General features: G+C 41.6%; 1 protein-coding gene across 1 annotated transcript in view; it reads left to right on the forward strand.

Moving 5' to 3' along the window:
- The window catches only part of LOC107740530 (receptor-type tyrosine-protein phosphatase kappa-like), a 142,709-nt gene that overhangs the window by 91,234 nt on the left and 23,540 nt on the right, over window positions 1-27,935 (forward strand). Inside the window, exon 8 of the mRNA XM_016552979.1 lies at window positions 14,519-14,812. Within this exon, the coding sequence (XP_016408465.1) occupies window positions 14,519-14,812 (294 nt within the window). The remainder of the gene's footprint in view (window positions 1-14,518; window positions 14,813-27,935) is intronic.

Below are 27,935 nucleotides of genomic sequence, written 5' to 3' on the forward strand. Positions count from 1 at the left end.
GTAGTGTAGAGATGCGCGGATGAGCTCAAACTTCACCCGAGTCCACTGCTTCAAATAAATTATCCGTCCACCACCCACCCACCCGCACCTATATTTGATCGTCACATTACAATGATTCTAATTCTTAGTTTTGCATGATGATATGATGAATATATGGTTCATTTTTAACTGCAGATTCAGTGACGTTAGAGCTGATCTGTGCATCACTGCACGCATCTGCGGCGCATTACGGCTCCACGGCCACCGGAGCTGATCGCGGCCACTCAGTCAATGCTGGTGTTTATACCGGCCGCGCTGCGGCCCAAAACTAATGCTTGTCACATCGGTCACATCACATTTCCTAACTGGGTGTCTACACTGGACGCGCGCGGCGCGACAAAATACAATAGAACCACTGATCTATATATAATGAGTGAATAGAACCCATTATAATCAGTGATGTTGTCAACACTGGATGCGACGCGACAAATCCCGACAGTAAACTGATGCCTCGTTCTATGTATGACGTACTGACACAAAGTTCAAATGATTTTCAAAGGTCTCTTTGTTGCATCCTGTTGCAGCCCAGACACGGTGTGTCAGCATAGTTTGTCAGGACAGTCAGTAACGTAGCAGATTGAAAAGTTAGTATCTTTCTGCAGTCCAATAATAGGACGGCAGTGCTGTGGTGGCTTGAGTCTGTTGAATGGTGATTTAACGCTATGTTGTCACCTAGTTGGAGAGACTCCATGCTAAAGTAAATAAACAACAATGTCCCAGTCTTTCTCTCACAATGAGCTTATCATATTCGTTTGCTACATTAGTAGGGCCCTGTGATTTCCACGATGCAGAAAATGCGGACAGAAGCACGGAATCCAGTCATAAAAACGGAATTTACTGTATAATGCGGAATTTCATTGAATTTGTCTTATTTTTGATGAATAAATTAAAAACAGGTCAGTACACTTACATCAAATCGCGATATAGACTAGTGTCTGTGAATGTTAAACTGCAAAATACTATTTAAATAAGAATCCTCATGTTTATTTGATTACCAGAAAATACACAACAGAGAATCTGTGAAAAAAATATTATTCATTATTATTATTTATTAATTTTAGATGTTTACATTTAGCAAAGCTGTGCTTCCTGCATAAACCTGCCCCTGTTGGTTTGGCAGTATAGCTTGCTTGCCCTACAACAGTTACCTTGTTTATTTTCTTAATTCAAGTTATATATATTTTGTTCTATTTGTGTTTTTTGTGAAGTGAAGTGAAGTTTACTGTTAAGTGCACCGATGTCAGACTCATTTTGAATAAACTGTTGTTAAATTATTAAATGCCCTGCCTCCATTACATAGTTGTCACATCATTGTAAGTGTTTGATCACCACATTTGAGTTATCATTGCAAAAAATGTTTATGTATATATATATATATATATTCTGTTTATGTATATACTGTATTCTATATACAGTACCAGTCAAAAGTTTGGGCACACGAATGGGAAGTGTGTCCAAACTTTTGACTATACTGTACTACAATATAGCCTACACATAAAGAATATCGGCCGATATATCAATATAGGCCTTTTTGTACTTCCTAATATCGGTACCGGCATCGGCCCCCAAAAAAACATATCGGTCGGGCTCTAGTAATCACAATATAATTTTTTGACCAAATTGTGCAGCCTATATATAAACAATCAAACATAAAAATATATAAACAAAATAAAACACTAAAAACTGTATTTAATATTTTATCTGTTTTCTTGCATGTCATGTGACCATGAACCAACATCACAGAATTCTGAACAAATATTAACTTCAAGTAAATATTTTACTTCTGGCAAGGAGTTTGGCTGGCAAAAATGTTTGGGAATCCCTGTAAATGACTGATTTGAAGAACATCAAAAACAAAATTTTTAATCCTCAAAGAACCATGTAGTCAAATCAAGAAACCTATACAGCCAGAGGTTGAGGAGTCACCCATCAGCAGACCCACACGGGTCAAACCCACAGAAACCTCCACAGATTTCTCTCAGATGCAGGTGTGTTTGTGTCGGAGAGAGACGTGAGAGCGATATGGAGCTACTTGTGATTTTCTAATGACTAGATAACAGGCTGTCACCCTCCTGTGCGTGCGCGGCTCCCTGTCGTAAACACGCCGGCTGATTGCTGGTAAATACGCCTAGAGAGACAGCCAGAGATCAGAAGTTGAAACGAGGCAGATTTTAAAGACTCCAGCGCTGCCTCCACGGCACGAGCTCAAAGACAGATCGTTAAAGTTTGATGAAGCGCGATCGGCTGATGCTTCCTGATGATGAGCGCACACAACAAACGCAAACAAACCAAAAGAGCCCAAATGTCAACAACTCTGAAATCTGAGAGAATGGAGAACAGAACAGGGCTGCTTTTCATTAATGTCACATGCATCGGCTTCCTGTCGGGGATACGCATCAATGATTCATTCAGTTTCACCAAATATACCCTTCATGCTCTCACTTGCATTCTGGATCTAAAGTAAACATTTAGCCAAACCTGCCAAAGACGGCTGTAAATATTCATCAATTCTCACAAAGCTGAATTTGGCCACAATTATTCAGCGCTTCAGTATCACTCAGCAAGATTTTTTTTTTTTTTGGCAAAATTCTCTTCTGCTGACCAAGGCTGTATTTATTTAATCAAAAATACAGTAAAAGCAGTAATAATGTGAAATATTATTATAATTTAAAATAACTATTTTCTTTGTGAATATACTGTAAAATGTAATTTATTCCTGTGACCAAATCAGTATTTTCAGCATCATTACTCCAGTCTTCAGTGTCACATGATCTTCAGAAATCATTATAATATGCTGATTTGCTGCTCAAGAAACATTTCTGATTATTATCAGTGTTGAAAACAGTTGTGCTGCCCAATATTTTTGTGGAAACCGTGATGAATAGAAAGTTCACAAGAACAGCATTTATTTAAAATCTTTTGTAGCATTATAAATGTCTTTACTGTCAGTTTCGCTTAATTTAATGAGTTCTTGCTGAATAAAAGCATACATTTTTTCAAATAAATAAATACCGTAGTAAAAAAGTAATGTATTTAAAATGCATTTATTTCATACTAAATATAGTTCAAATCTGTTAACATATTTACTGACATATCGCTTGACACTTACTGATATAAATATTATAATTAAACTTTATTTATTGCACAATGCATATTTCTTAATGTCAAGCTGAAAATGTGTTTTAATGTCACTATTGATGAAGATTGTATGATCTTTGAATCGGTCTTTAAATGCAAGATATTTAAAGTGCACCTGAAGTATAGTTCCACTTCAGCACAATCAAATATACTTCAGTATATCTTTAGATGGACTTCAGCACTACTTCCCCACAATTAAAGTGCATTAAACATAAAATTAATTGTTCCAGTTTAGCAGACTTCACAGCTTTTTTTCAAAATGCTTACACACCGTTTTTGAAACTATGGCTCCGTTTCTCAAAACTCTACACACAGAACCACAAAACACACACACATCTTGCAAAAGCAAACACATCTTTGAAAACTGTTTTAACTCTTCTAAAAATTTTATTTTTGCATATTAACTCTACACACAAACAAAATAATTAGCCACATAGCGAGTTTAAAGCATGTAATGCTTATAGTTTTGCAGACTTGGTCTAAAGATTAGGTATATGACAGAATGGTTCCACTAAGTGGGCCTCAAGTATCACTTTTAGTGTCTAAGCAATTTAAAAAAAAACTGTAAGTTTACCAGTTTAGTATAGTAAAAGTACAATTGTAGGGTAAATGTACAATTGTAACATGTAAATGTGTTTGTAGTATACCTAGCATGAAATAAAATACATTTAAGTATATTTATTTTCCACTAGGGTAAATCAATCAATCTTACGGACCCCAAACTTAAAGTTTTTTCTTTTTTTTTCTGGTGTCAGATGTCACTTATTGTAATGTGGGGTTTGGTGTTTGGGTTTTGTTTCATGTTCATGTTTTCCATGTCTTTTATTTTGTAATTGTTTCATGCTGTCAGTGTCATGCTTCCCTTGCCCTCATGTATCTCTGCCTTGTCATGCCTCGTCAAGTCAAGTCTGTGTTTCTAGTCAAGTCTGTTTGGATTATTGTTTGGATGTTTGGATCACCTGTAAATAAACTGCACTTGGGTTCTTCACTACACTCGCCTTCAGTGGACTAATTCGTTACACTTATATTGTGAGTTAGACTTTGATTAGGGGTCAGACGTTGCTTGCATTGAGTCAGATTTGAAGCTTGATGAGTGTTAGTTTTGGAGGCTGAATGCACACCTAAAAGCCGAGTGTGTGAGAGGTGACGGCACATGAAGAGGTGGTTACACATCTGTCAGCGCTGAGAGAGAGAGACAGACTGATGTGCAATAGACAGGGATCAGTCTGTCTAACGCTGTCCGTCAGGTGTTAGATGGCCGTGTCCCTGATCCATATTCCGCTCCGCTGCTGTCATCTCTCTCCCTTCACAAGCCCCATCAAAACTTCACAATAAAAAAGCTGTGACGCTTCCCACAGGAAATATTTCCTCCCTCACATATTCTCCTTCCCTTTATCTCTCTCTCACTCTTCCTTTACCTCTTCTTTTTTAACCCGGCCTTGCTTTGATCAAACACGACCCTGCCAGGTCCTGCGTGTGTGAAATAAATGACAAAGAAAAAGATTATTTCTCTGACTTTAAGACGGTGAGTCGAGGGCAAGTGCATTTTCCAATTGCGTGATGACAGTGTTCAGCAGTCTAGGCGTGTGTGTGCGTGTGTGCGTGAGTGTGTGTGTGTCTGTGCGTGTGTGAGTGTGTGCGCGTGTCTACGTGCGTGTGCGTGCGTGTGTGTGTGTGAGTGAGTCTGCGTGTGTGCATGTGTGTGTGCGTGTGTGCGTGAGGGAAAGACAGATGAGACAGAGCTTAAGGAAGGGTAACAGCAGGGCACATCACTATCATTCGCTCATGTCAGACACACATGATGGATGACCCGCATGAAACAGCCAGTGACACCTGACAAAAACAGAGTCACGCTCACCGTCTCGCTCTCAGTGCTGGATTTCATTCGGTTCAAATTAACGGTGGTGAAGCCCCTGTTCAACCTATAAGGACATTATTGTTAATCAGCTAAATTAAAAATCTGTATGTTTTTGCCTATTAATAAATGTAAGTAAAACTAAACACTAAAATGAGTTGATGAGCAAGTGATGTAAATTTCTCCAGATGTGTTTCAGTACAGACACAAACTCATCTACGTCTTGGATGGCCTGAGGGGGAAATTTTCTTTTTTTTTTTTTAAATGAATCTCACACACAAAGCACTTTTGGCATATTCTGTCAAAAAATCTAAGATGTACAAACTACACTGAAAAAGCTTGTTTAGTTGCTACTGACTTTCTGAAACACAATAAAAATTATATCAATTCTAAAATCTTGAATATATAACTAAAACTAGTGACAGTTTAATAACCCTGATTCGACCTGCCACCGAAGCATCAAACAAATCACACAGACGCTCTCAGCTAATGTACGAACACTGCTCCATTCGCTCGCCAATTTAGACACTAGTGCACTAAAAGCACTCTTCTCGTGTTTGTCTGTTTGTGTGTGTTTGAGAGCGAATGTCACTGGCTCTAATGAATTGAGATGAATGTCGTTCATCTGCAGGTTCAAGCACAAACAAATGGGGCTCTTTGCTCTTCTTAAAAAGCCCCTTCTGCCCTCAGACGCTTTGTTTTCTGAGGAACCCAGCAAATAAGCGCAGCCGTACACATTAATGCATATTTGATGCGACTTTAGTCCCGGAGCCACTTCATTAGTAGTAAAAAGGCAGATGTAGCACGGTGTTTTATGTGCTCCGTTGATGGACACAGTAATAAATAGCATCTTTTACATCACATAGAAGGCAGCGTATCATCCATGTCCAAGACAACAGATTGAGTGGCTCAACTAGACTGAGAACAACGTTCTAAAAACCTTGGCATATGCAGATATGGACAGGCATCTACTGAAGACACGCGGTGGCCCTGAAAAGTCACTGCATTCGATAAAAACATTCAACAGCATTTCCTGTACAGAATGATAGCACAAGAGCAAGAAAAACATTTCTTGATTTCATTCTTTTGATTTCGGGGTGAAATATGACCCAGACATGTGCTTGACAGGTTTGGCGCTTCACCAGGACGCTGTAATAACCGGCTGGAAAGGGTAAAGTGTTATATGTCAGTGAGTGATTGACAAAACCAGCTCGCTCCGGTAAATGTCACATTTAAAATAATACACAAGAAATAAAAGTGCAGTTTACAGAGGTGATGTCATCACACGACTCAAGACAAGACAACACGAAAGATCTCTGTGTGTGTGTGTGTGTGTGTGTGGCTCTGCCAGGACATCACTTTTGTGCATCAGTGCCATTGTGATTGGATTACTTGGTGAAATGTAATTTTGCAGTGTTGCTGTTAGTGGTGTCACACACACAACACAACTCAACACAACACACACAGGAATCAGATTACAGTATTAAAATCTGCCGGCTCTGATTGCACATGGATAGTAGCACCTCCTCCTGCAGGAACACAAAATAAATCAATTAACTCTCATTCCTTCCTTCCATTCCTTTATTCCATTAAGACATAAACCGCATTACACAGGTCGCTCATTTACAGGAATTTAAACACTCCGAGCAACGACACATTTATTCAGAGAATTCAACAACGTTCTGCAGCTGCTGATTATAGTGATAACATTTGATGCAATACATTTTTAAATAAGCGTTGCGAGAGATACGTAAGGTGCAAACACATCTTATAACACAAATAAACATTACTCCAGTCTTCAGTGTCACATGATCCTTCAGAAATCATTCTAATATGCTGATCTGCTGCTCAAGAAACATTTCTGATTATTATCAATGTTGAAAACAGTTGTGCTGCACAATATTTTTGTGGAAACGTTTTATTTTTCAGGATTCACATTGAATAGAAAGTGCAAAAGGACAGCATTTATTTGAAATATAAACTTTTGTAACATTATAAATGTCTTTACAAGCATTTCAGATCAGTTTAATACATCCTTGCTGAATAAAAATGTTTTAATTTCTTTATGAATACATTTACGTTATACAATGCACACTCCCTTGCCAGCTAAATCTTCTTAAGAGCACAGAAGGTCCTGTCCGTGACTGGTATATACTTAACCACATGTGTGAGTTTGAGAACCGCATCTGCTCATCGTGCGTCATATAGGCGTTTCTGGACATGCAGGAATAAGCAACAGGCGCGTGATTGACGTGTTGGTTTGTGTTATTGCTGTGCTTCATGTGGGCTGCTTAATTAGCTGAAACAAATAGAGAGTTCAGGAGCCATCTGGGGTGGAAAGAGAGAGTGTGTCTCCATCTGATCGTCCCGCGCTAAACAGCATCTCTCAGCTTGAGCTGTCTGTCGCTCTGGTGGACGGTCTCGCAGCTTTAAACGCCGCACCAAGATGAATGTGATGCTGATGAGGAACTCATTAGGTATCAGCGCTATGGAGCATTTATGTGCCACCAAAACCAGTTTCAGCGTGTACTGATGCTGTTCTGAAGTGAACGGCACTTCTGCGCTCCATCCTGGATGATTTATTTATAACCACAGAGTCATCAGCAGTGTCCGGACTCTCAGAGAGCATCTCGACATGTGAAGATCTGCTGTGGAGGATCTCACACAGAAAAACCACATCATGCTCTCTGTTTTTCCCCTCGTGTAAAAAATAGATGACTAACTTGTTTTATGAGCGGATGAGATGTCTCTGCTTTTCTGTCTAGCCAAATGTATCGGCAAACATGCACACAGTTACTAAAGGACCATCTGGATTGTCTGGTGCGGTGTAATAGTGCGGCCATTTGCGTGTGCATCTGCAGTATCGTTATGTTTTGCCTGTTGATTTGTGCATGATTTTTGCACTGCAGTATTGTGCTTACTGTGAACGTTAATGTTAATTACAAATTTGTTAAAATGAAAACACTGTGTTAAGATTCTGAAGGGCTCATTTAATGGAAAACATAACTCGTTTAAATAAAATAAACTGGAAAAAAACAACTCTTTCAGAAACTGTGAGCTCATTAACATGTGACCGCCCATATTTACATAACACCTAATTAATATTCAGCAGCAATATTGCACAACAAGATGCTGTTACTCAAGTCACATGCAAAGAGGTTGGCCAATCATAACATCAAAGTCATTTACACAAGTATTAAAAGTGCACATTTATTTGTAATGCTAAGAGAGAATGTGGAAAATGGCAATAAAAATTCAATGTAAGGTGTGTTGGGGAAAGTTACTTTTAAAAGTAATGCATTACAATATTGCGTTACTCCATGAAATGTTACTAATTGTGTTACTTTTGATGGAAAGTAATGCATTGTGTTACTATTGCATTACTTTTTGTCACCTGGGCTGGGCTTGCTTATTGGGTTTTTAATAACAAAAACCCCAGAAGTTATATTTTTTGACAACTGTAAAGGCACTTCCACACCAAAACTGAAATGAATAAGCCTTAAGCCTTGTTCACACCAAGAACGATAACTATAAAGATAACGATATTAGCGTCCACACCAGCGAACTATATTGTCTGTTTATTCTCAGTGCACGCTCATCCGTCGCTTTAAATTCTCGAGTTCGTTATAGCAGGATTGATTCTGATTGGGTGTCAATGTTTTTATCATTCATCAGCTGGAGAAAAATCGTTCTATAATTCCAACTATATCGTTTCTCTGTGCCTTTATCGTTATAGCTGTAGTGTGGACTCTGCTATTCTTTAATATTGAGAATGATTTTTTGCACTGTATCTTTAACGTTATCTTTATAGTTATCGTCCTTGGTGTGAACGGGCCTTTAGGCTGAAGTTAGTGGCTCTACCTCTGTAACTCACTCCTGATTTCTCTCAACATGGGACAGGAGAGCTGTGAATATATGGGAAAGCAAAGTAACTTGCTTTACTTATTTGAAAAAGTAACAGATATTTTGTTGTTCATTTGAAAAGTAATCTGTTAGTTTACTAGTTACATGAAAAAAGTAATCTGACTACGTAACTCATGTTCACTATCGAAAGCTACTCTCGATGTTGCGTTCAATAACGCTTATGAGAACATTCTTTGTTCGACCGGTTGTGAAGAATGTGTGTCAAACACGCCAAGAATTGGCTTAAATAACCTCGGTAGGTGACGTCATTAATTACACGCACCAGAGAGGTTATAAATACATGTGAAACGGACACATCCTCAGGTTTCTTTGTCTTCAAGGACCGTATTGTGTGTGTGTGTGTTTGTGAGAAACAAGTGTTTTTCCCTGCTGCATTGCAGTTTAAAAAGAAAAGAAAGAAAGAGAAAGAAAGAAAGCATTACTCACTCATTATGTCGGAGTCTGAAAAGAGATGAGTGCCTCCTTGTCAGAGGCTCATCTCGGACAATGATCCGCATAATTTTTGCTTCGAGTGTTTGGGGGATGAACAAGCTGCCCTCGGGCTCGAGGAAGAATGCGAGCACTGCGATCTTTTGCCAATCAAAGTGCTTTGCGCACGGCTTGCTTTCTTTAGAGACTAACGAGCCGCCGCTCCCTCGTTAAGTTCCTGGGGGTCGCGTGTCGATCTGGCTGAGGCGCGTGGGATAGGTCCGCCCCTTTCTCTCGCGCTCTCGCCAGATTGCGAGGTCCTCGCGCCCGCCTCTGAAGCGCGCCCCGGCACTTCTTCAGAACGGGCGGAGGATACTTCATCTCTTGCTTCTGCGGAGATCGAGAGCGCCACCTCAGAACGCTCCTCTCGCGATGTTAAAGCGTATGAGGAGTTACTTGAGGTGGTAACTCGAGCAGTCGAAAGGTTAAAGCTAGACTGGCCGCAGGAGCAGGAGGCCCCCAGGCGCTCGAAACTGGATGACAGATTTCTGTCAGGTGGCCGGAGGAGGGGCCTCAGCGACAGTCTCTCCCCTTCTTTGCTGACCTCCACGACGAGGTAACTCGTTCATGGAGTAAGCCCTGTTCGTCCCGGGGCTACATGATTATGCCCCAGGTGGAAGAGACGCTTGCGGGCTATCTCTCCCCTGGGAGCTCATCATCCTTAAGGAAACCTGTGCTCCCCACCAAGCCTTGTAGACTGACATCTTCGCTGGTGGGGAAAGCTTTCCAAGCAGCGGGTCAGGCTGTTGCTGCCCTGCACACCATGGCGGTTTTGCAGGTGTACAAGGCTGACCTGCTGAATGACTTGAGCACAGACGGGACCATCGATGAAGAGGCGTTTTCAGAACTTCGCCGGGCCACAGATTTGTCCCTCCGTGCGACTAAGCAGACGGCCCGTGCCATCGGCCGTTCTATGGCTGCTATGGTCTCCACGGAGAGACACCTGTGGCTCAACCTCACGGGCATCAAGGAGAGGGACCGAGCATTCCTCCTTGATGCCCCCGTCTCGCCTTCCTTCCTATTTGACTGTCAGCCACCCAGTCCCGACCTGGTCCAGTTTCTCTGAGACGAGAGGCTCAGAAGGAAAGTGTGGCGAGTCGTGCGCCCCCTCGAAGAGACTGGGGAGCGGCCCGCCGTACTTCTCAGACCGCCTCTAAGAGGTCGGACCTGAGTAGCATCATCTCCTCAAAGATAAAGTCCTGAGACTGGTGCGTCCGGGGAGGGGCGCGTGAAGTTCCAACAGAGACTAGAGGCTCCTTCCTGGCACCCTCAGGGGACTGCTGTAAAATCTCCGCCATTACTGGTGTTTCGGGGAGCAGCGGCCTCCAGCGAAATGTTACGTGTTCGGTTGTGCCCTGCCTCATACGCTTTTTCAGGACGCCGGACATCTAACATCCTCCCAACAAAGCGAAGTGTCAAAATTAGTGCCCCTTTCAGAGAAATTGGCAGCGTGGAAGCTACTGCCAAATATCTATCCATGGGTAGAAAGGACTGTAGAGAAAAGCTACAGGATTCAGTTTACTTATCGTCCTCCGCGTTTCAACGGCGTGGTCTCCACTTCCGTGAAGCCGGAACGAGCGCATTTGTTGACACGGGAATTGCAAGCTCTGCTGGACAAAGGGACCATAGAACGTGTTCCCCTGCCAGACAGAGAGTCAGGCTATTACAGCCGGTATATTCTGGTTCCCAAGAAAGATGGGGGGTTGCGTCCAATTTTAGATCTTCGTGGGTTGAACCGCAACCTCAGAACATACAAGTTCAAAATGTTGACAATCAGGATGATTGTGTCTCAGATCCAATCAGGCGATTGGTTCGTGACTATCGATCTCAAGGACGCATACTTTCACATAGAGTTCTTGCCACAACACAGGAAGTTCCTGAGGTTCGCTTTCGGGGGCGAAGCTTATTAGTATCGGGTTCTTCCGTTCGGCCTAGCCTTGTCACCCCGCACATACACAAAATGCATGGATGCAGCTCTGGCTCCTCTACGACTCCAGGGCATTTTAAATTACATAGACAACTGGCTGATTTTGGCTCAGTCTCGGGAGCTAGCGCTTCGACATCGGGATGTCGTCCTAGCTCATCTCGAATCCTTGGGGTTGAGACTCAACGCCAAGAAAAGCGTTCTCTCTCCTGCTCGAGACCAACGTATTTGGGTTTTGTATGAAATTCGATCACGATGCGGGCACAGCTGTCTCCTGCACGCGTCGAATCCATTCTAGACACCCTAAAGAACATCAGGCTAGGCCAGAAAGTTACAGTTCATTATGTTCAAAGGGTTCTAGGTCTCATGGCAGCTGCATCCATGGTGATACCTTTGGGTCTCCTGCATATGAGACCATTTCAGTTGTGGCTCAGAGCCAGGGAATTTCATCCAAGGGTCAATCCCCAGAGGCAAATAAGGGTTACGCGCCAGGGGCTTGGTACCCTTTCTATGTGGTTCAGACCCCGGTTTCTGACTTTGGGTCCCACTCTAGGTCCGTGTTGTCGTCACAAGATGCTAACGACAGACGCTTCCCTCACGGGCTGGGGTGCAGTCTTAGATGGCCGTCCAGCCCAAGGGATCTGGAGAGGTCATCTTCTCGAATGGCACATCAATTGACTCGAAATGATGGCTGTATTTCGGGCCCTGAAATACTTCCTCCAGCAGTTAAAAGGCTACCATGTCCTAGTGCGGGTAGACAACACGGCGGTAGTCTCTTACATAAATTGCCAGGGCAGACTGCGGTCGCGCCGCCTGAACAAGCTAGCGCAGCAGGTTCTGCTTTGGGCACAGGACAAGTTCCTGTCCCTCAGAGCGATTTACATTCCGGGGCATATGAATGTGGGAGCAGACTTGCTGTCCAGACAAGCTGTGACACATGGGGTATGGAAACTCCACCCCGAAGTAGTCAGTCAAATCTGGGAAAGATTTTACGAAGCAGAGGTGGACCTCTTTGCTTCACAGGAGACAGCACAATGTCCCCTCTACTTCTCTCTGACTCCTCCAGCTCCCCTGGGTCTGGACGCGATGGCCCATATGTGGGCCAGACTGTGTCTTTACGCATTTCCTCCGATCGCTCTGCTCCCGGGAGTCCTAGCCAAGGTCTGTCAAAAAGGGTCTCGCCTCTTACTGATAGCGCCTCATTGGCCGACCAGAGTGTGGTTCTCAGATTTAATATCCCTCCTCGATGGCTCGCCGTGGGCTATTCCGGTCAGGAGAGATCTTCTGTCTCAGGCACAGGGGACAGTATTGCATCCCCGGCCCGAGCTCTGGAACCTTCACATCTGGCCTCTGAGGGGGACCGACTAATTGATGCTGGGCTTCCAGCCGATGTAATACAGACTATTCTAAGTGCTAGGGCTCCCTCCACTAGAAGAAGTTATGCCCTCAGATGGCGTGTTTTCGAAAGATGGTGTATGACGCACCATGCAGACCCAGTTCACTGCCAAATTGTTCCAGTGCTGGAGTTTCTTCTAGAGAAACTGTCCTCAGGCACATGTCCTGGTACTCTCAGAATCTATGTGGCCGCCATTTCAGCTTGCCATGCTCTGATTGATGGGGTTTCTGTGGGAAAGCACCCTTTAGTCGCCTGCTTCGTTCATGGAGCCAAGCGGTTAAGGCCGCCCACTAGAGCGAAAGTCTCTTCATGGAACTTAGCTATAGTGCTTGAGGGTCTGGTCGACACCCCTTTCGAACCACTAGAGTCAGCACCTGTCAAGTTTCTGGTCCTAAAGATGATTTTTCTAATGGCTATTACTATAGAGAACTGGGGATTTGCAAACTCTGTCAGTCTCGCCATCCTGCCTAGACTTTGCCCCTGGGCTGGTCAAAGCTATTTTGCATCCTCACCCTAATTATCTTTTCCGAAAGTTCCATTCTCGACCAAACATCCTTTTGTTCTTGAAGCCTTCTGCCCTCCGCTGTTCACGACACCGGAGCAGGAAAGACTTCACTTACTGTGTCCAGTACGTGCTCTTCAGGTTTACGTCCACTGCACCAGCCAGTGGCGTAATTCGGAGCAGCTTTTCATATGCTATGGGGGCCGCAAACGGGGGGCAGCTGCCACTAAGCAAACTATGTCACATTGGGTGAGGGATGCTATTGCCCTAGCCTACGAGGCGCATGTCAAGCTTCGCCTCTAGGAGTTAGGACCCATTCAACCAGGGGGGTTGCATCTTCTATGGCTTTAGCAAGAGGTGTTCCCTTGCAGTAAGTGTGTGATGCGGCAGGCTGGTCCTCTCCGCACACATTTGTCAGATTCTATCATTTGGATGTCCGTGCTACTCCGGGCTCACGGGTCCTTGAGTCAACATCCCAGAGTCATGTGTGAGACCTCTTCAATGCTTGTGCGCACACACTACACAACCTTGGGGGGTCCAGACACTTGCAGTACGGCGGAGTTGGTATTCTCGTTCCCATAAGCGTTATTGAACGCAGCATCGAGAGTAGCTTTTGATAGGGAACGTCTCGGGTTACTTGACTGTAACCCTGTTCCCTGAAAAAGCGGGAACAAGATGCTGCGCCTCAATGCCACACTGTAGGCGTGCCCGGACGTCCTTTCAGACAAAGGTGAACCTGAGGATGTGTCCATTTCACGTGTATTTATAACCTCTCAGGTGCGTGTAATTAATGACGTCACCTACCGAGGTTATTTAAGCCAATTCTATTTGACACACATTCTTCACAACCGGTCGAACAAAGAATGTTCTCATAAGCGTTATTGAACGCAGCATCTCGAGTAGCTTTTGATAGGGTCACCTACCGAGGTTATTTAAGCCAATTCTATTTGACACACATTCTTCACAACCGGTCGAACAAAGAATGTTCTCATAAGCGTTATTGAACGCAGCATCTCCTTCCCGCTTTTTCAGGGAACAGGGTTATAGTCAAGTAACCCGAGACGTTACTTGTAATGCGTTATCTTCAATACAATGTGTAAAATATGGCTCTTGCATGCAACTATTAATGTAATTGAACTAATTAGATCGACTCAAGTATTTAATTTTTGATTCTACTTTGAGAAAATGTCATTGAGAAAATATCAATAAACTGATTATATTAAGCTTGGTCTTTATGAAACAGTTTGGTGAGATGTGTCTTTATTCTTCCAGAGCCCCCGAGACCCATTGCTCCACCTCAGCTGCTGGGTGTCGGGCCCACATACCTGCTAATCCAGCTGAACGCTAACTCCATATTCGGGGACGGCCCCATCATCCTGAAGGAGGTGGAGTACAGGATGACATCTGGAAGCTGGACAGAGACCCACGCCGTCAACTCGCCCAATTACAAGCTGTGGCACCTGGATCCCGACACGGAGTATGAGATCCGAGTGCTGCTGACCCGTCCGGGAGAGGGGGGAACTGGACAGCCCGGGCCGGCTCTCATCACCAGAACCAAGTGTGCAGGTCAGTCCGCTGGTACATATTCATTTCTGTATGTGGAAGGGATTAAAGTGGTATGCACACTTTGCATTTTTTGTTCTATCAAATTTCAGGTATCATAAAAGATCCATTTTGTCATAAGGAAAAATAATAATCGCTTAGTGCTTGTTAGCTGATTAATTGCCAGTGCTCCCTGAAAAGGAAAGACTTCCGATTGCTTTGTCTGCAAATTTCTGTCAGTGCAAACAGCCCTTAAAGGGATCATTCACCTAAAAAGGAACATTTAAATTTTTTTCAAACCTGTATGACCCTGCTTCTTCCGTGGAACAGAATAAAGAATGTTTTAACTCTTATTGTCCACACAATGAAAGCCAGAGTCAAGTCTAATCACATTTGTTTATATAGCGCTTTATACAATACAGATTCAAAGCAGTTCTGTCATGACAACTCTCTGAGGGATTGGCATGGTAATGTACATGATAATGTTAATGTATTTGGTCTTGGCGGAATAGATCTGCTCCGCTGCTGCTGCTGCTGCAGAGCAAGTACCGAGACTTGCTACTGCCAATACATCCACAACATGCTGCTATGAGCATGTAAGAAATACTGCTGCTGCACATATAACATACATGAAATAACCCCATATAGCATACATGAATCACCTAGTAGCAAATCCTTACCAGGTGGAGCTGGTGAAGGAGGAGGGTTTCTGAAGTGCGCTGCAAAACTGCTACAGCAAACAAAAGCCAGGTATTTGAATATTAAGCAGTAAACTCATTGACTACCGATACAGGAGAGAACCAATCAGCTGCCATGTGAAAATGATGTCGCCAGGTCAGATTGAGCTAGACCTATTGGACTGCGCCATCTAGAGTTTAATGCCAGAACTCTGTATATATTTATAAAATATAGATCTCACAATTCTGTGGATTCTGTGTCAAATATTCACTACCTCTGCAAATCATTGAATGAGGCATTGAGATTACATTGCCTCACCTTTTACTATTCCGAGCAAACAGTCCTTTGCCTAAATATAGACATGATCTCTGACATAACAACCAGGCTTTTGCCATTTTTTTATATTCTTGCTGTGGCCAGTTATGTACTTGGCCCAGCTTACACTGGTTTGACTTGGAAAACATTATGCTTGGGTGTTTTGTTGAGATCCCTTCGAGGTGAACATTGGAATGCTGAATGACTAATTCTGTTCAATATGGCTGCCAAGTGTGTGTACTGTATCACTCACTGTGCATGTCTACATATTAGTCTGGCTAGTTCCTATATCCAGTTCTCTAGACCTATCAGACTGCGCCATCTAGAGTGTCATGCCAGAACTCTGTATTTAATAAACATGAAAATAACAGCGTTGATGTAAAATGCATCAGTTATGAAACAAAAATTCATTTCAGCTTGTAAGCAGCTTTACAGAAGACAATAGTGTCATTATTCAATTCAGTTGAGTTCAATGTTGATTCAGTTCAGTTCAATAACAGTGCTAATGTTAGTGTGACTATCAGCTCAATTCAGTTCAGATTGTGTTTCATCTGATTGAGTCAGTACAGTCCAATCGATAATATTACTGAATATCAGTGTCTTTTAAAGCCCAACTGAGAAAGCCAAAGGTTACAGTGGCAAGGAACCTAAAATATCAATTTTTAAGTGAACAATCGCTTGCCGTGTAAATACAGGAGGTACATTTTGCCTAGTTTGCACCGGTGTTATTTCATATATACACTCCTACTCTGATCATACAAGTGCAAATACACACAAAAAGGGCCAAAATGCAGACTTTGGGCTCCCCCGGAACAGATGGAGGTTCGGGTTCAGCTGCAGTCTCATAACGATCCACAAGCGCCATCGAAACAAGGATCTTCCTGTTCCAGCTGCAGCACACCTCCACTGAAAGTGTTTTGTTTTTGTCCTCTCAGTGTGTTGTATTTGCACATAAATAATTGCCTGGAGCTTCTTCAGAAACATAATTGGAAAATAAAGTAAACAAGTGAGCGTGCAGAGCAGCTATCATTGATGCCACTCACTGTGTAAGTGTGTGTGGTGTTTATATGTTAATCATGGCTCAAACCATGCGCTGTATACCACCGCCCTTATAAAATTGGAAGCACACGAGAGCAAACACTCAGTCACACCGCATATAAGGGCCTCGTGCCTTCATTTGAGCGCTGTGATGCGATTCTCTCCACGGGTTCGATGGCTTCCGTATTAAACGTGGCAAGACTCGGTGAGGACAGATATACGGCTCGTATGAGGAGTCACGGAGCGACGAGTGTCTTCCGGAAAGTGGAAGAGAGAGAGGAAAGAGAGGAGTGTATGCATGGTTTCATTACGGAGAGATGCTCCGTGTCCCCAGTGGCGGCACAGTAGCGCGGCCCACTCGCTCGCTCTCTGATTGAAATTCAAACAGGAGCTCCTCTCCCCCATCAATCGCATTTGAACTTTCATATATTTTTTTTTATTTTGGCAAAAGACATTTTCCAGGTCTGCTTTAGATGGAGCGCTCGCTGCTTTTTCATCTCCTTCTAGCCAATCACACGCTTATCTCACCTCGGACAGGGAGAACTGAGTGGAACCGGTGAATTTACACAATTACATTTAGATTGGTGCCAGTCTGCCCGAGTGCTCTGTTTAAATTCATATTTTCTCTTTCTCTGTCTCTCTGTCTCTGTCTGTCGGTTAGTTTCCTGCTAAGCCATATTGTCTGGAGCTCGCGTGGCGTGCGCATATTTCACATTTATCAATATTATTATGTTTGGCAGCTTAGTTTATCTTGGTTGTGGGTATGCATTTTGAAAAGGCCGACATAGAGGAGGCGTAACTTCCTGAATGAACATCGTCACCTGTATGTGTCTGAGCACAAGCCAAACACACCGATTCTTTCCACTTAAAGCCTCGCTGAAGCTCCCAGCCTCGTGTCTGTGTGTGTGTTGAGCTCATGATTAGGTGTGTCTCTATCACAGCCGTGTTCCTGAAAGCTCCAAGTTCAGCAGACGCCCCTCAGGCCTTAACAGTGTTACAAACTATTGCTCAGAGCCGTCCCACGCTCGTTTGAAATTTTCCGGTTTCGTCCCAAATATCTGGAGAAGAATGCTATCCTTCAGCATTCCTATTCATCTCAAAGGCAGTAGCTCTGATTTCAGACATGCAAAGTAACAGACAGTGGTATAAAAGTATAAAAGTGATATAATGTAAGATTCACTGGAGTGTTTTTCATGAAATTTCAGCAAAAATCTCCAGTTTATTTCCAGTTAATCTTATTGCTTTCTAGAAGTCAAGGGGTGACCACCCATCCTGCATTTTATTTAGTTAATAATAAATTGCATACATAATTTTTTTTTTAGTTAATAAAAATTGCATACTGGGATTACCAGTGTGCCACTGGAAAAGAAAAACAGGCTACAAGTTCAAGATGCATTGAATTCCGTAAAAATGCATGTACTCAGCTTAAAAAAATAAAAGCTTATTGGCGATATAAAGCATATTATCATGCAATGTCACTGCAAATAGGCTTTCCATTTAACATTAGTCAATATTTACAAAGTCTATTAATAAGATACCACTCAACAGAGCAACAACTAGGTAGTCAACCTAAGGAGACATGGTTCTGATATTAAAGCTATATTATCGTATTTGTAATTTTTCATTCTTATTGGTTGATTAATCTGAGCACAGATTGAAATGTTGTTCAGACGGAGACATTCTGAAACTCTAGCAGAGACTTGTGGGATTACTGGGGGCTTTTTGTCAGGAGAAACATCTAAGAAGCCGTCGACTTCAGCATTTGCTCTCTATTTAATCATATTGCTGTGTAGGAGAAACATTTGAGATATTAAGATGATCTCATTTGTGATTTCAGAAAATGAAAACTAGATTCAGTTCCTCCCGATGTCATGGGAATGTAATCTCTGTCATAATGAAAAGTAACAAGAGCAGCAGTGATCTTCTGTCTCAGGAACATTCGCTTTTTGTTGAACTTGTGGGCTGTGAGCGTTCAGAATGGAAAAGGTTATGCCTGCTTATTTTTTTGTAGACACACATACATTGGAAAACAGGTCCCGTGCGTGCACGTGTTGAGACTGTTTCCTGATTATCAGTGCAAGAAAAACCATTATGACAATGTTCCAGGCATCTCTGCCTCTGCCTTTTTATTTGGTACAAATGTCAAGCCATTTCCCTAAAATAGCAAATTGATCATGTTTCCCCTGATTCCCTGTTAAATAAATGAGAAGTCAAACATTGCCTCAATCATCATAGTACAAGTCAGTGCAACGTCTATAATGATGTCTGGAGAAATAAGCGTGAACTCGAGATGGAATTGAGTCAGTGCCCTTTGCTCAACACCATTCAGACGGAACGCAGACAGACGTCAACACAGACTATCAGGGATTTATTGCACACTGGTTTCTAGACTGAAGATGGCTTTAGCACAACTAAAAGAGATCTAATTTGAGAGAGAACGGACTTTGTTTCACTCAATTCACATTTGGGTCAACTGAAAGAGGTGTGACTTTGGTTTGAACTCGAGTGTGAAAACTCATGAAGAGTAGGGATGCAACGATACCATTTTTTCAGATCCGATCCGATCCAGAAAATTCGGAGTATTGGCCAATTCCGATCCGATCCGATCCGATACCAGCGCAGTTTTTTTTTTTTAATCAATGTAGAATTTCTATACTTCTGTGTGTTGACCTGATCGTCACTCTTTTGTGTGTTAAACACAGTCTACTAAATATAGACAACTTAATTTTAATGAAAAATAACTAATGAAAAAAACACAATCATAATCTATGACATATAATCATAATCTATCAATTATAAGGCTATTAATAGAAAGGCTATTAATAACTATAAATTAGATTATTAATAGTCTTTCTTGTTCTGTCCTATTATAGCACAGAACAAGAAACGCTATAAATAATCTTTCATTTCGCAAAAGTATTATAATACAAAAACACAAAGTGCTTATGCGTGCACAGAATGATGTGCTTGAAGCAACACGGAGTCACAGTGCGCAAGTTCAAAGCGCAAAGTAAAGAGACATTGATGCGTAGTTTATTAAATATGTGCGATAGTTATTGAGACTTTTCTTTGAACAGTTTTAAATTTCAGTTACTGTGCGCTCTTGGAGAGAGTTTTATAGTCTTGACTGTCGTAACCGAACGCGACGCACAGTGTGAACGCTGAATGGAGGATGACAGACAGCCGCAGCGGAGAGAAGAGTTTATGTGAACTTGAATTTAACGACTTAAATATTCATCTGTACCTCATATTAAACTACGGAACAGCTTCAGAACACTTGGACTTTATGGTGCTTTATAATGTTTTTGTGCTTTCGTGGGGCTTAACAATAACACCGAATAGTATACCCACAATATCGGATTTGGATCGGTCTCATCTGACCGATACCCGATCCGGCAGAAAATGCCAGTATCGGAGCCGATACCGATATCGGATCGATGCATCCCTAATGAAGAGTGACTCTCTGTTAGCAGACAAACTTCACACACCCCGTTGAACATGAGAGCTGCTGTTTTAATTTTATTTTAGGCTAATTTGTTTGTTTAACCTTGATATCTAAATATCAGTCATATAAAATGCTAAAGCTGAAGTGTGTATTTGTTTGTGTTAATACTTTCTTCAGTCCCAATTATAAGTATGGTGGTTCTGCTGAAGAGTGTAATGACCAATTGTAGTGTTCAGGAAACCTGTCTGAAACAGTCATTTATTTTGCTTAATGGTATAGAAATTGAACACTTAAGCTTGAAATGTTTATCATTTTGCGTTCGAATCTTTGATGATATTATGATATTTTTCGAAATAATTGTACATTTCTTTTCTAAGCATGCAGGCCTAGTTTTAACTGTTTGTTGTAGCACAGACAGCTCAGTTGCCTAATTGTAGCTGTCTGTCTACTTTCTTTTCTTTTTTTCAAAATTGTTGTATTGCGAACCTTCCATGTGTCCGGGTAGGTTTGAAAGTCGTATTCCCATGTGTCTGACAGCCAGAGGGCAGGATGTAGCGGCACATCTGGTATTGCTGCTTTCTGTCTCTCTCTCTCTCTCTCTCTCTCACTGTGCCGTCTCTCCCCATCACTCTCTGCCTGTAATGCTGTGCTTTATAGGAGACCACCACCACAGGTTGCATTCTGACAGCAGAGAAAGCACAGTGAGAAAATGGTGTGTCTCCAAGTCAAATCCCTCGCTCCTGCCTCAGCGCTGTTGAGACGCGGCTCACTGTCACACTGAGGAAGGAAAGGTGAAACTACCATGGCTGTAATGACACTTCTGGAGTCACACCAGCCCTCAAAATCTCTTCAACACATTTGATATAGGATGTGATAGAAGAGATGCTCATTGGGGGCATTAACACATTTGAAAAAAAAAAAGTGTACTTTGTGCATGAAAGGTATTGAGACCCAGAAACGTATTTTATTAATATTATTTACATGTCAACTACATGTCAACTAATTATCATTAATTTGCAACTACATGTCTACTAACTCTCAGAGTAGACTGTTAGGGTAGGTTTAGGGTTAGTAGAATAAGTTGACAAAGAAAGTGTTAGAAGATATTAAGCAGACAGTCTACTAATACTCTACTAACTGCTAGTTGACATGTAGTTGCAAAGTTACTTACTGTTAGTAGAATGTCTAAAGTGGACTATCGAAATAAAGTGTTACCAGGCATTATACTGTACACTACACTACTGTATAACACTACTCAAGTCTTTGTAGTATGGACATTATGTAGATGTTCAGTTTGCATGAATTACAGAAAACACGCTGTACGGAATATTGTATCCCACAATGCAGTGTGCTTCACTTCACCTTCAATTTATAGTGTGACGAATGAACTGTAATTAATATCATGCGCTGCAATTCAGAACATCTCATTGACTCATTGCAATATAACTGAACGCAACTCGGTAGATTAAACATGCAATTTATTAGGGTCATGTGACTTCAGTGTAACATACAACTGGGCTGCATACTGTTTCACATATGCAGTGAGCACTGTGACAGCATTCCACTCTGAACACAACCATAGACTTTTCCTGTCTAGATAAAAAGTGTCAGCAAAACAGGAAGCACTGTTTGTTGAAACAGGAAGTAATAGGAAAAGTAATCTGATCTTGGCTCTTTGACCGTTTCCTGCAAAAAAACTGGCCGAGTATCTGTGTGTGTGTGTGTGTGTGTGTCCGTGTCTATCCAACAGTTGAATGTTACTACGCAAGTCTAAACAGGACTTGATTTCAAATCATCACACTGGGGTTTAATTAACCCACAGATTACAAAGTCACAAAGCAATTAACAGCACCACATAATGAGAAAACATGCATGCTAGCTTGCAGGAAATAAGATAGTTTGTGTTTTGAGTGGCATGTTAGAAGTGGTTAGAGAGTTGTCTGTTTCTAACAGTTATTGGATCTCCATTCCCCCAAAGAAAAGTAAAGATGGAGAATTGAAGAGTCGGAGGACTGGGTGGCCAGAAGAGGCTAATCATAACATCCGGCTTGTGTATATTGATTGATAATAGACTCCAGGGGAGTGGGTGGCTATGACAAACATATAAGCCAGGAAGAGTGTCTTGGAATTGTAAAGTTATCATGTGGTCCACACAGCAGAGTATAGTTTAGAAATGTATAGAAAATATTGCAAATGAAAAGTGTAGATGGAAAACATTAGGGGTCCCAGCACTGAACCATGAGGTACGCCGGTGATGAGTGTGTGGGCTGAGAAGAGCAAGACTTGCTAGAACATCATTATTGTTGGCCAAGAAGGATATAAACCATAAAAGCGCTGACCTGGAAAAAATTAGCATGGAGTTGTGTGAGGATTCTCTCTCTGGCTTACTTGAGTCCTGTGGTTAAAGCAAGGAAAGCAGTTTAAGTGGAGTGACCAAGTTTGAAGCCAAATTTCAATTAAAATTACATTTCATGGAAATCAGATTGCGGCACATGCAGTGAATTGGCTCTTTAGCCCAGTGACTAAGTGTTTTTTTTAATCAACTAATATAAATGTATAGCAGTAATACATTAAAGTATGCCAAATAAACATAAATTGAAGGACCCATTCCTAAAGAAGGTTTTTCCTGATTCTAAATGAAATTATAAGTCTATTAGTTTAATCCTTTAATGCATTGCATCCATTAGTGTGGACAGATCTTTAACTGCTCGGGGTGTGATGGTCAGCGATTAGCTTTCACCCTTAATTCTCAGAACTCTATTCAAAATGAGGTATCCCTGAAATATCTGTTTTACTGCAGAACACTTTGAGTGTCACTTTTTTCAAAGTATATCATATGCATCATGGCGGAGGGGGGAAAAATCCTTGTTTTTTTGTGGTTTGTGTGTGTGTGCGGGCATGTGAATGTTTGCATCCAGGCTGCATGTTTTGCACTCTTTGACTTTGAGCACAGTGTGTAGGTTTAAGGTTGTGCTGTAGCGAGAGAGAAAAGGTGCTGTAATTATCATGAACTAAATGAGTGCTGATTGTGCTGAATGCAGGCTCTCCGAAGGCCCACACGCACGCCATGCTCGATTTAGCAGGACAATTTTCAATTAAGCTACATCACAAATGAACATTGGCCATTTCAGGAAACATCGGCTTCCCCTTTTTTCTGCCTATGTGGCAGAATGTGAGATTGGATGAATCCAATCGCTAATTGTCATCGTCCGTCAAGGTGAAAGCCTTCTGGGTAAGTACAATAAACATGCCTCGTGCAGCATACCTTACGCTCGCTCTCTCTCCTCTGCAGCCATGCTTTTCTTATTTAAGCACAATCATTTCTCGGTAGGAGACCATCTTATCAGTGGGCATTTTATAATTGATGGATATTTTAAATCTCACTGTTCATGTTGCATGGTACAGTGCATTGTTTTGTAAGAATTAACACAACGTGTCGATATGTAGCCGGTTGTAAATGTTGAAGTCAAGCATCTACAGCTCTAATGGTGGACTTTAAAGGAATGTTCCAAGTTCCATAGATGCTATTCCCTGAAAATCCTGACAGCCACTTAAGCTCTCCTTGGCGTGTTAATGAGAATCCGTGGGAGAAGTGAGTTTGGGGTTTCACAAGTAGCCTAAAACTGTGCTAAATGTTGGTAGAACCAAATATTTTACATGTTATTGAGGGATAATTAGTTGGGGAATTGCAGCTTCTCAGATGTAATAGAGAAAAAAAGTGGTTCTTCAGGTGAATAAACTGGAGAAATATGGTTGTTTGTTATTATCAGAATATTATGTGTTTCTCTTCTGAATTCCTTTTCATGCCAGCTCACCGATATGAGAGAAATCGTTACTTGTTTCTGTTACACGTGCACTCCATTCAATCCGTCAGTCTATATGGAGTGTGTTTGTGCAAGCGCTTGACTAAATGAACCTGACCGCTACATTTTCACCCCAGCAGTTTCCATGTTCTTTACCTCAGGACTCGTTCTGTGTGGCGCTTCGTCCACTAATGATTTCTGGGAGATGATTTGCACTCGTAGAGCAACTGTAATAACCTTAATTTTAACGTTCAATCCATGGAAGATTTTAAGAGGTCATTAAGCCCATTAGCCTGCGGTTTAAGACGATTGATTAGGTCTCAAAAGACATTGATCAGGTTCCTTGAGTGTGTGTGTGGTGGAGGGGAATAAATCGCTGAGTTTCCCACACACTCATTTGTTTCCCTTCTCTCATTCTTCTCTCAGACCGACTACCTTCATGTCTTCCTTCACTACATCCATAAACCTCCTCTTTGTTCTTCCTCGCGGCCTCCTGCCTGGTAGGTCTTACTTCAGCCTCGTAGAGCAACTGTAATAACCTTAATTTTAACGTTCAATCCATGGAAGATTTTAAGAGGTCATTAAGCCCATTAGCCTGCGGTTTAAGACGATTGATTAGGTCTCAAAAGACATTGATCAGGTTCCTTGAGTGTGTGTGTGGTGGAGGGGAATAAATCGCTGAGTTTCCCACACACTCATTTGTTTCCCTTCTCTCATTAGACGTGTGCGTGTTTGTGTGAAACTCCTATGTCCTAGTTTCTAGCGCTTTACACCTCGGCTTGCTTTTTTACCGCAGGTTCTGTTTGTGTGTTTACTCAATATTCTGTGTCCCAGCCTATCTCATAAAGAGCGCAGGTCTGCAGATCCAGCAGACAAACATCATAAAGCCTGGAGATTATCAGTTTATGTCCAGAGAATGTTATTTAAATGGAAATTACTTCCTCTCCTGCCACACGCTGTACTTTATTTGAGCTCGTTGTCACGCGTTGCTGGCGCTGGGTATTAATGTTAATGGTGCTTGTGTCTTTTCAGCATTCAGATGATTTTCTCCACTCTTAACCTATTGTAGGTGTTTATAGGTCTTTTAATGGCTTCATATGGGGAAAAAGTTGTCATAGAAACACGCTCTGGTAGGCCATTTATTCTGAACAATAGTGTTGGCCTAATGGATCAGTGCTACATATCTTCAAATCATCTTAAAGGGAACGTTTTTTTGTTGTTTTTTTCCACCCAGAAAATGAAAACAAAGCAGCAAAAACACAACAAAAGCAACAAGACTGCAGCGACTAGCATTTTTTCCCCAGTGAAATTCTGATCCCACTGAAAGGAGCAGTGTATGCGTTTCTTTATGTCTTATGAACTGGCCATATTTTTATTTAGGATTGGATTTATTTGGATTGATAAAAAATAGTGCAAAGTGGCATAGTGTTACACTTTGATATTCACTATATGCTTTCATTGTGTGTAAAAACCCTGTTGAAGAAAACAGCATATGCTGGTTACCCTTACCAAAAAGTAGTATACTTCAAGTTTATTTTAGTAAGTATACTTAAGTAAAGTTCAAGTATATTTTTAAGTATACTTTATGTAGTAAGTATACAAATATCAGTGTACTAGTAGTATACTTGTAAGTGTACTATTTCAATACTCCTTGGGACTAAATTGGCCCACTTTCTAATATATAAAAGTATACTTTTAAGTATAACAGTAGTAAACTTTAAGTACACAACTAGTTTACAACAAGCTGTTTTAAGCTGGTCCTAAGCTGGAGCTAGTTGCTTAGGACCAGCACATGACCAGCTTAAACCAGCTCAAACCAGCAGCCATGCTTCAAAACATACCTAACCAGCATATGAAGAACAGCATGAACTTTCTGCCAATGTTCTCCTTTTTTGCTTGTATGTTTTTCGAGCGGCGTGAAGAGTGAGCAGGCAATGTCTTTGGTTTCTGGTTGACCTGTGCCTTTAAATCTTCTCCATGTGCTCTTGTCCCCTGTGTTTTACTCACTTCACCTCGGCATGCAGAGGTGGGTTTGTGCACATATAATGATATTTATTCCCTGCCCTTATTACCCATAATTCTGAGCGAGTGTAGTGGTTAAGGTGTGTGTTGACTCTATGTGCTTATCAGGTCCTCAACAGCCCTCATTTGAATTTCAAAAAAGCCAATTGGATGAACATGCTGCTGGAGTGCAGGTACGAGGTCCGTTTTACCTTTTACTGGCTTTTCATCTGCCTGCCGTTGCTCTCTCTCTCGTCTCACGCTTCCACAGTGGCCTTCCTCAGGCAAAAAAAACAAAAAACACATAAACCACGGCCTATTTCCACATGCCGAATCTGAATTCAACATTTTCAATCTCCCCGCACAATAAAATCCCAATATATTACAGAAGCCCAACCCCCCCACAGCCGTTCCCCAAAGCCATGAATAAAACATGGCATGAAAAAAAGAGCCTGTGACCAAATATTACCCCATCAGAGGAAAGGTAATCTACTGCACATGCCATTCTTACTGCTTCAGAAGTTCACTCTGCCCTGATCAGTGCGCTGTCGCACACACGCTTCACAGACGGGAGAAAAGTCCTTACTGAAGGCAGACGCAAAAAATATGTGTGGAAAAGTGAGGGGTTTCTTGACGGATGGACAGCGCTTGAACTGGAGTCCGTCTGAAAGCACATTGATTTTCAGTGCAGAACTGAAGCCGTCAGAAATCTTCTGCAGAAATACACAGCAGTGATTAATTCATGAAAATGCCAGCATGCTTGAGCAGTACAGAGATTTGAAGTTCACATACGGAAGCCCACAGAGCTCATGCCTTATGATCTGTTCTCTGTTCTGTTGCTTGTAATTTAGCTTGAGATGACAGAATGAGCGAAAAATAACAGAATATATGATAACTTATTATTAGTAAAGGGCTGGGTTGACAGTATCCATCAGTCTATGCTCTCTGTGTTTTAATCTATGTTTTCAGTTGGCGTATGAACAAAACTTAACTTTAACATTATTTGTATCCCATAGTCACAATAAGCTTTGTTGATTTTGATATGAAATAAAGTCTCGGCTTTGTTTAAATGTTTCTTTTTCAGTAACTAATTAGAGTATAAACATAATTATCTTAGATATTTAAAAGCTGCCTTATGTGCAGTTTAAATCCTTGTACGCTAGTCAGTTTTCAAAATAAATCACAATTGAATTTAATGGTTTCTATTGCTAATTTTAACCTTTAGTATTATTATATTGCACCTATTGACAGGGTTCTCTGTATAGTTTGCAGCTTCAGTTGAGAAAGTTTTTTTTTTTCTTAAGAAAAGTTGACATGCTGTACCTGATAAATATCCAAATGAATCAAAATAAAATCAGAACTGAATTGAATCAAGAGCTTGTGAATCAGACCTGAACTGAATCATGTAATCTGTGTCAATGTCCAGCCCTAATCATTACATTTATGTCTGCTGCATGTGATACAATATACAATGGAATTGGAACATATCATTGAATGTAAATGACTTACATAGGTGTTGTTGTATGTGACATGCAGTCTTTGTGACATGAAATTGTCAGCTCTAATATTTACTATATTTTGTAATGTTTATCAGTGATATGAATTATGTTGTATGTTGAAGGAATAGCTTGTATGTAATAGTCCAGATGGCACGTACTATGGTTAAAGTACCCCATTACCTCAGTGTGTGTGTGTGTGTGTGTGTGTGTGTGTGTCTGTCTGTCTGTCTGTCTGTCTGTCTGTCTGTCTGTCTGTCTGTCTGTCTGTCTGTCTGTCTGTCTGTCTGTCTGTCTGTCTGTCTGTCTGTCTGTCTGTCTGTCTGTCTGTCTGTCTGTCTGTCTGTCTGTCTGTCTGTCTGTCTGTCTGT

Source organism: Sinocyclocheilus rhinocerous, unplaced genomic scaffold (genome assembly GCF_001515625.1).
Source record: "Sinocyclocheilus rhinocerous isolate Xijiao unplaced genomic scaffold, SAMN03320098_v1.1 scaffold1246, whole genome shotgun sequence".
NCBI lineage: Eukaryota > Metazoa > Chordata > Actinopteri > Cypriniformes > Cyprinidae > Sinocyclocheilus > Sinocyclocheilus rhinocerous.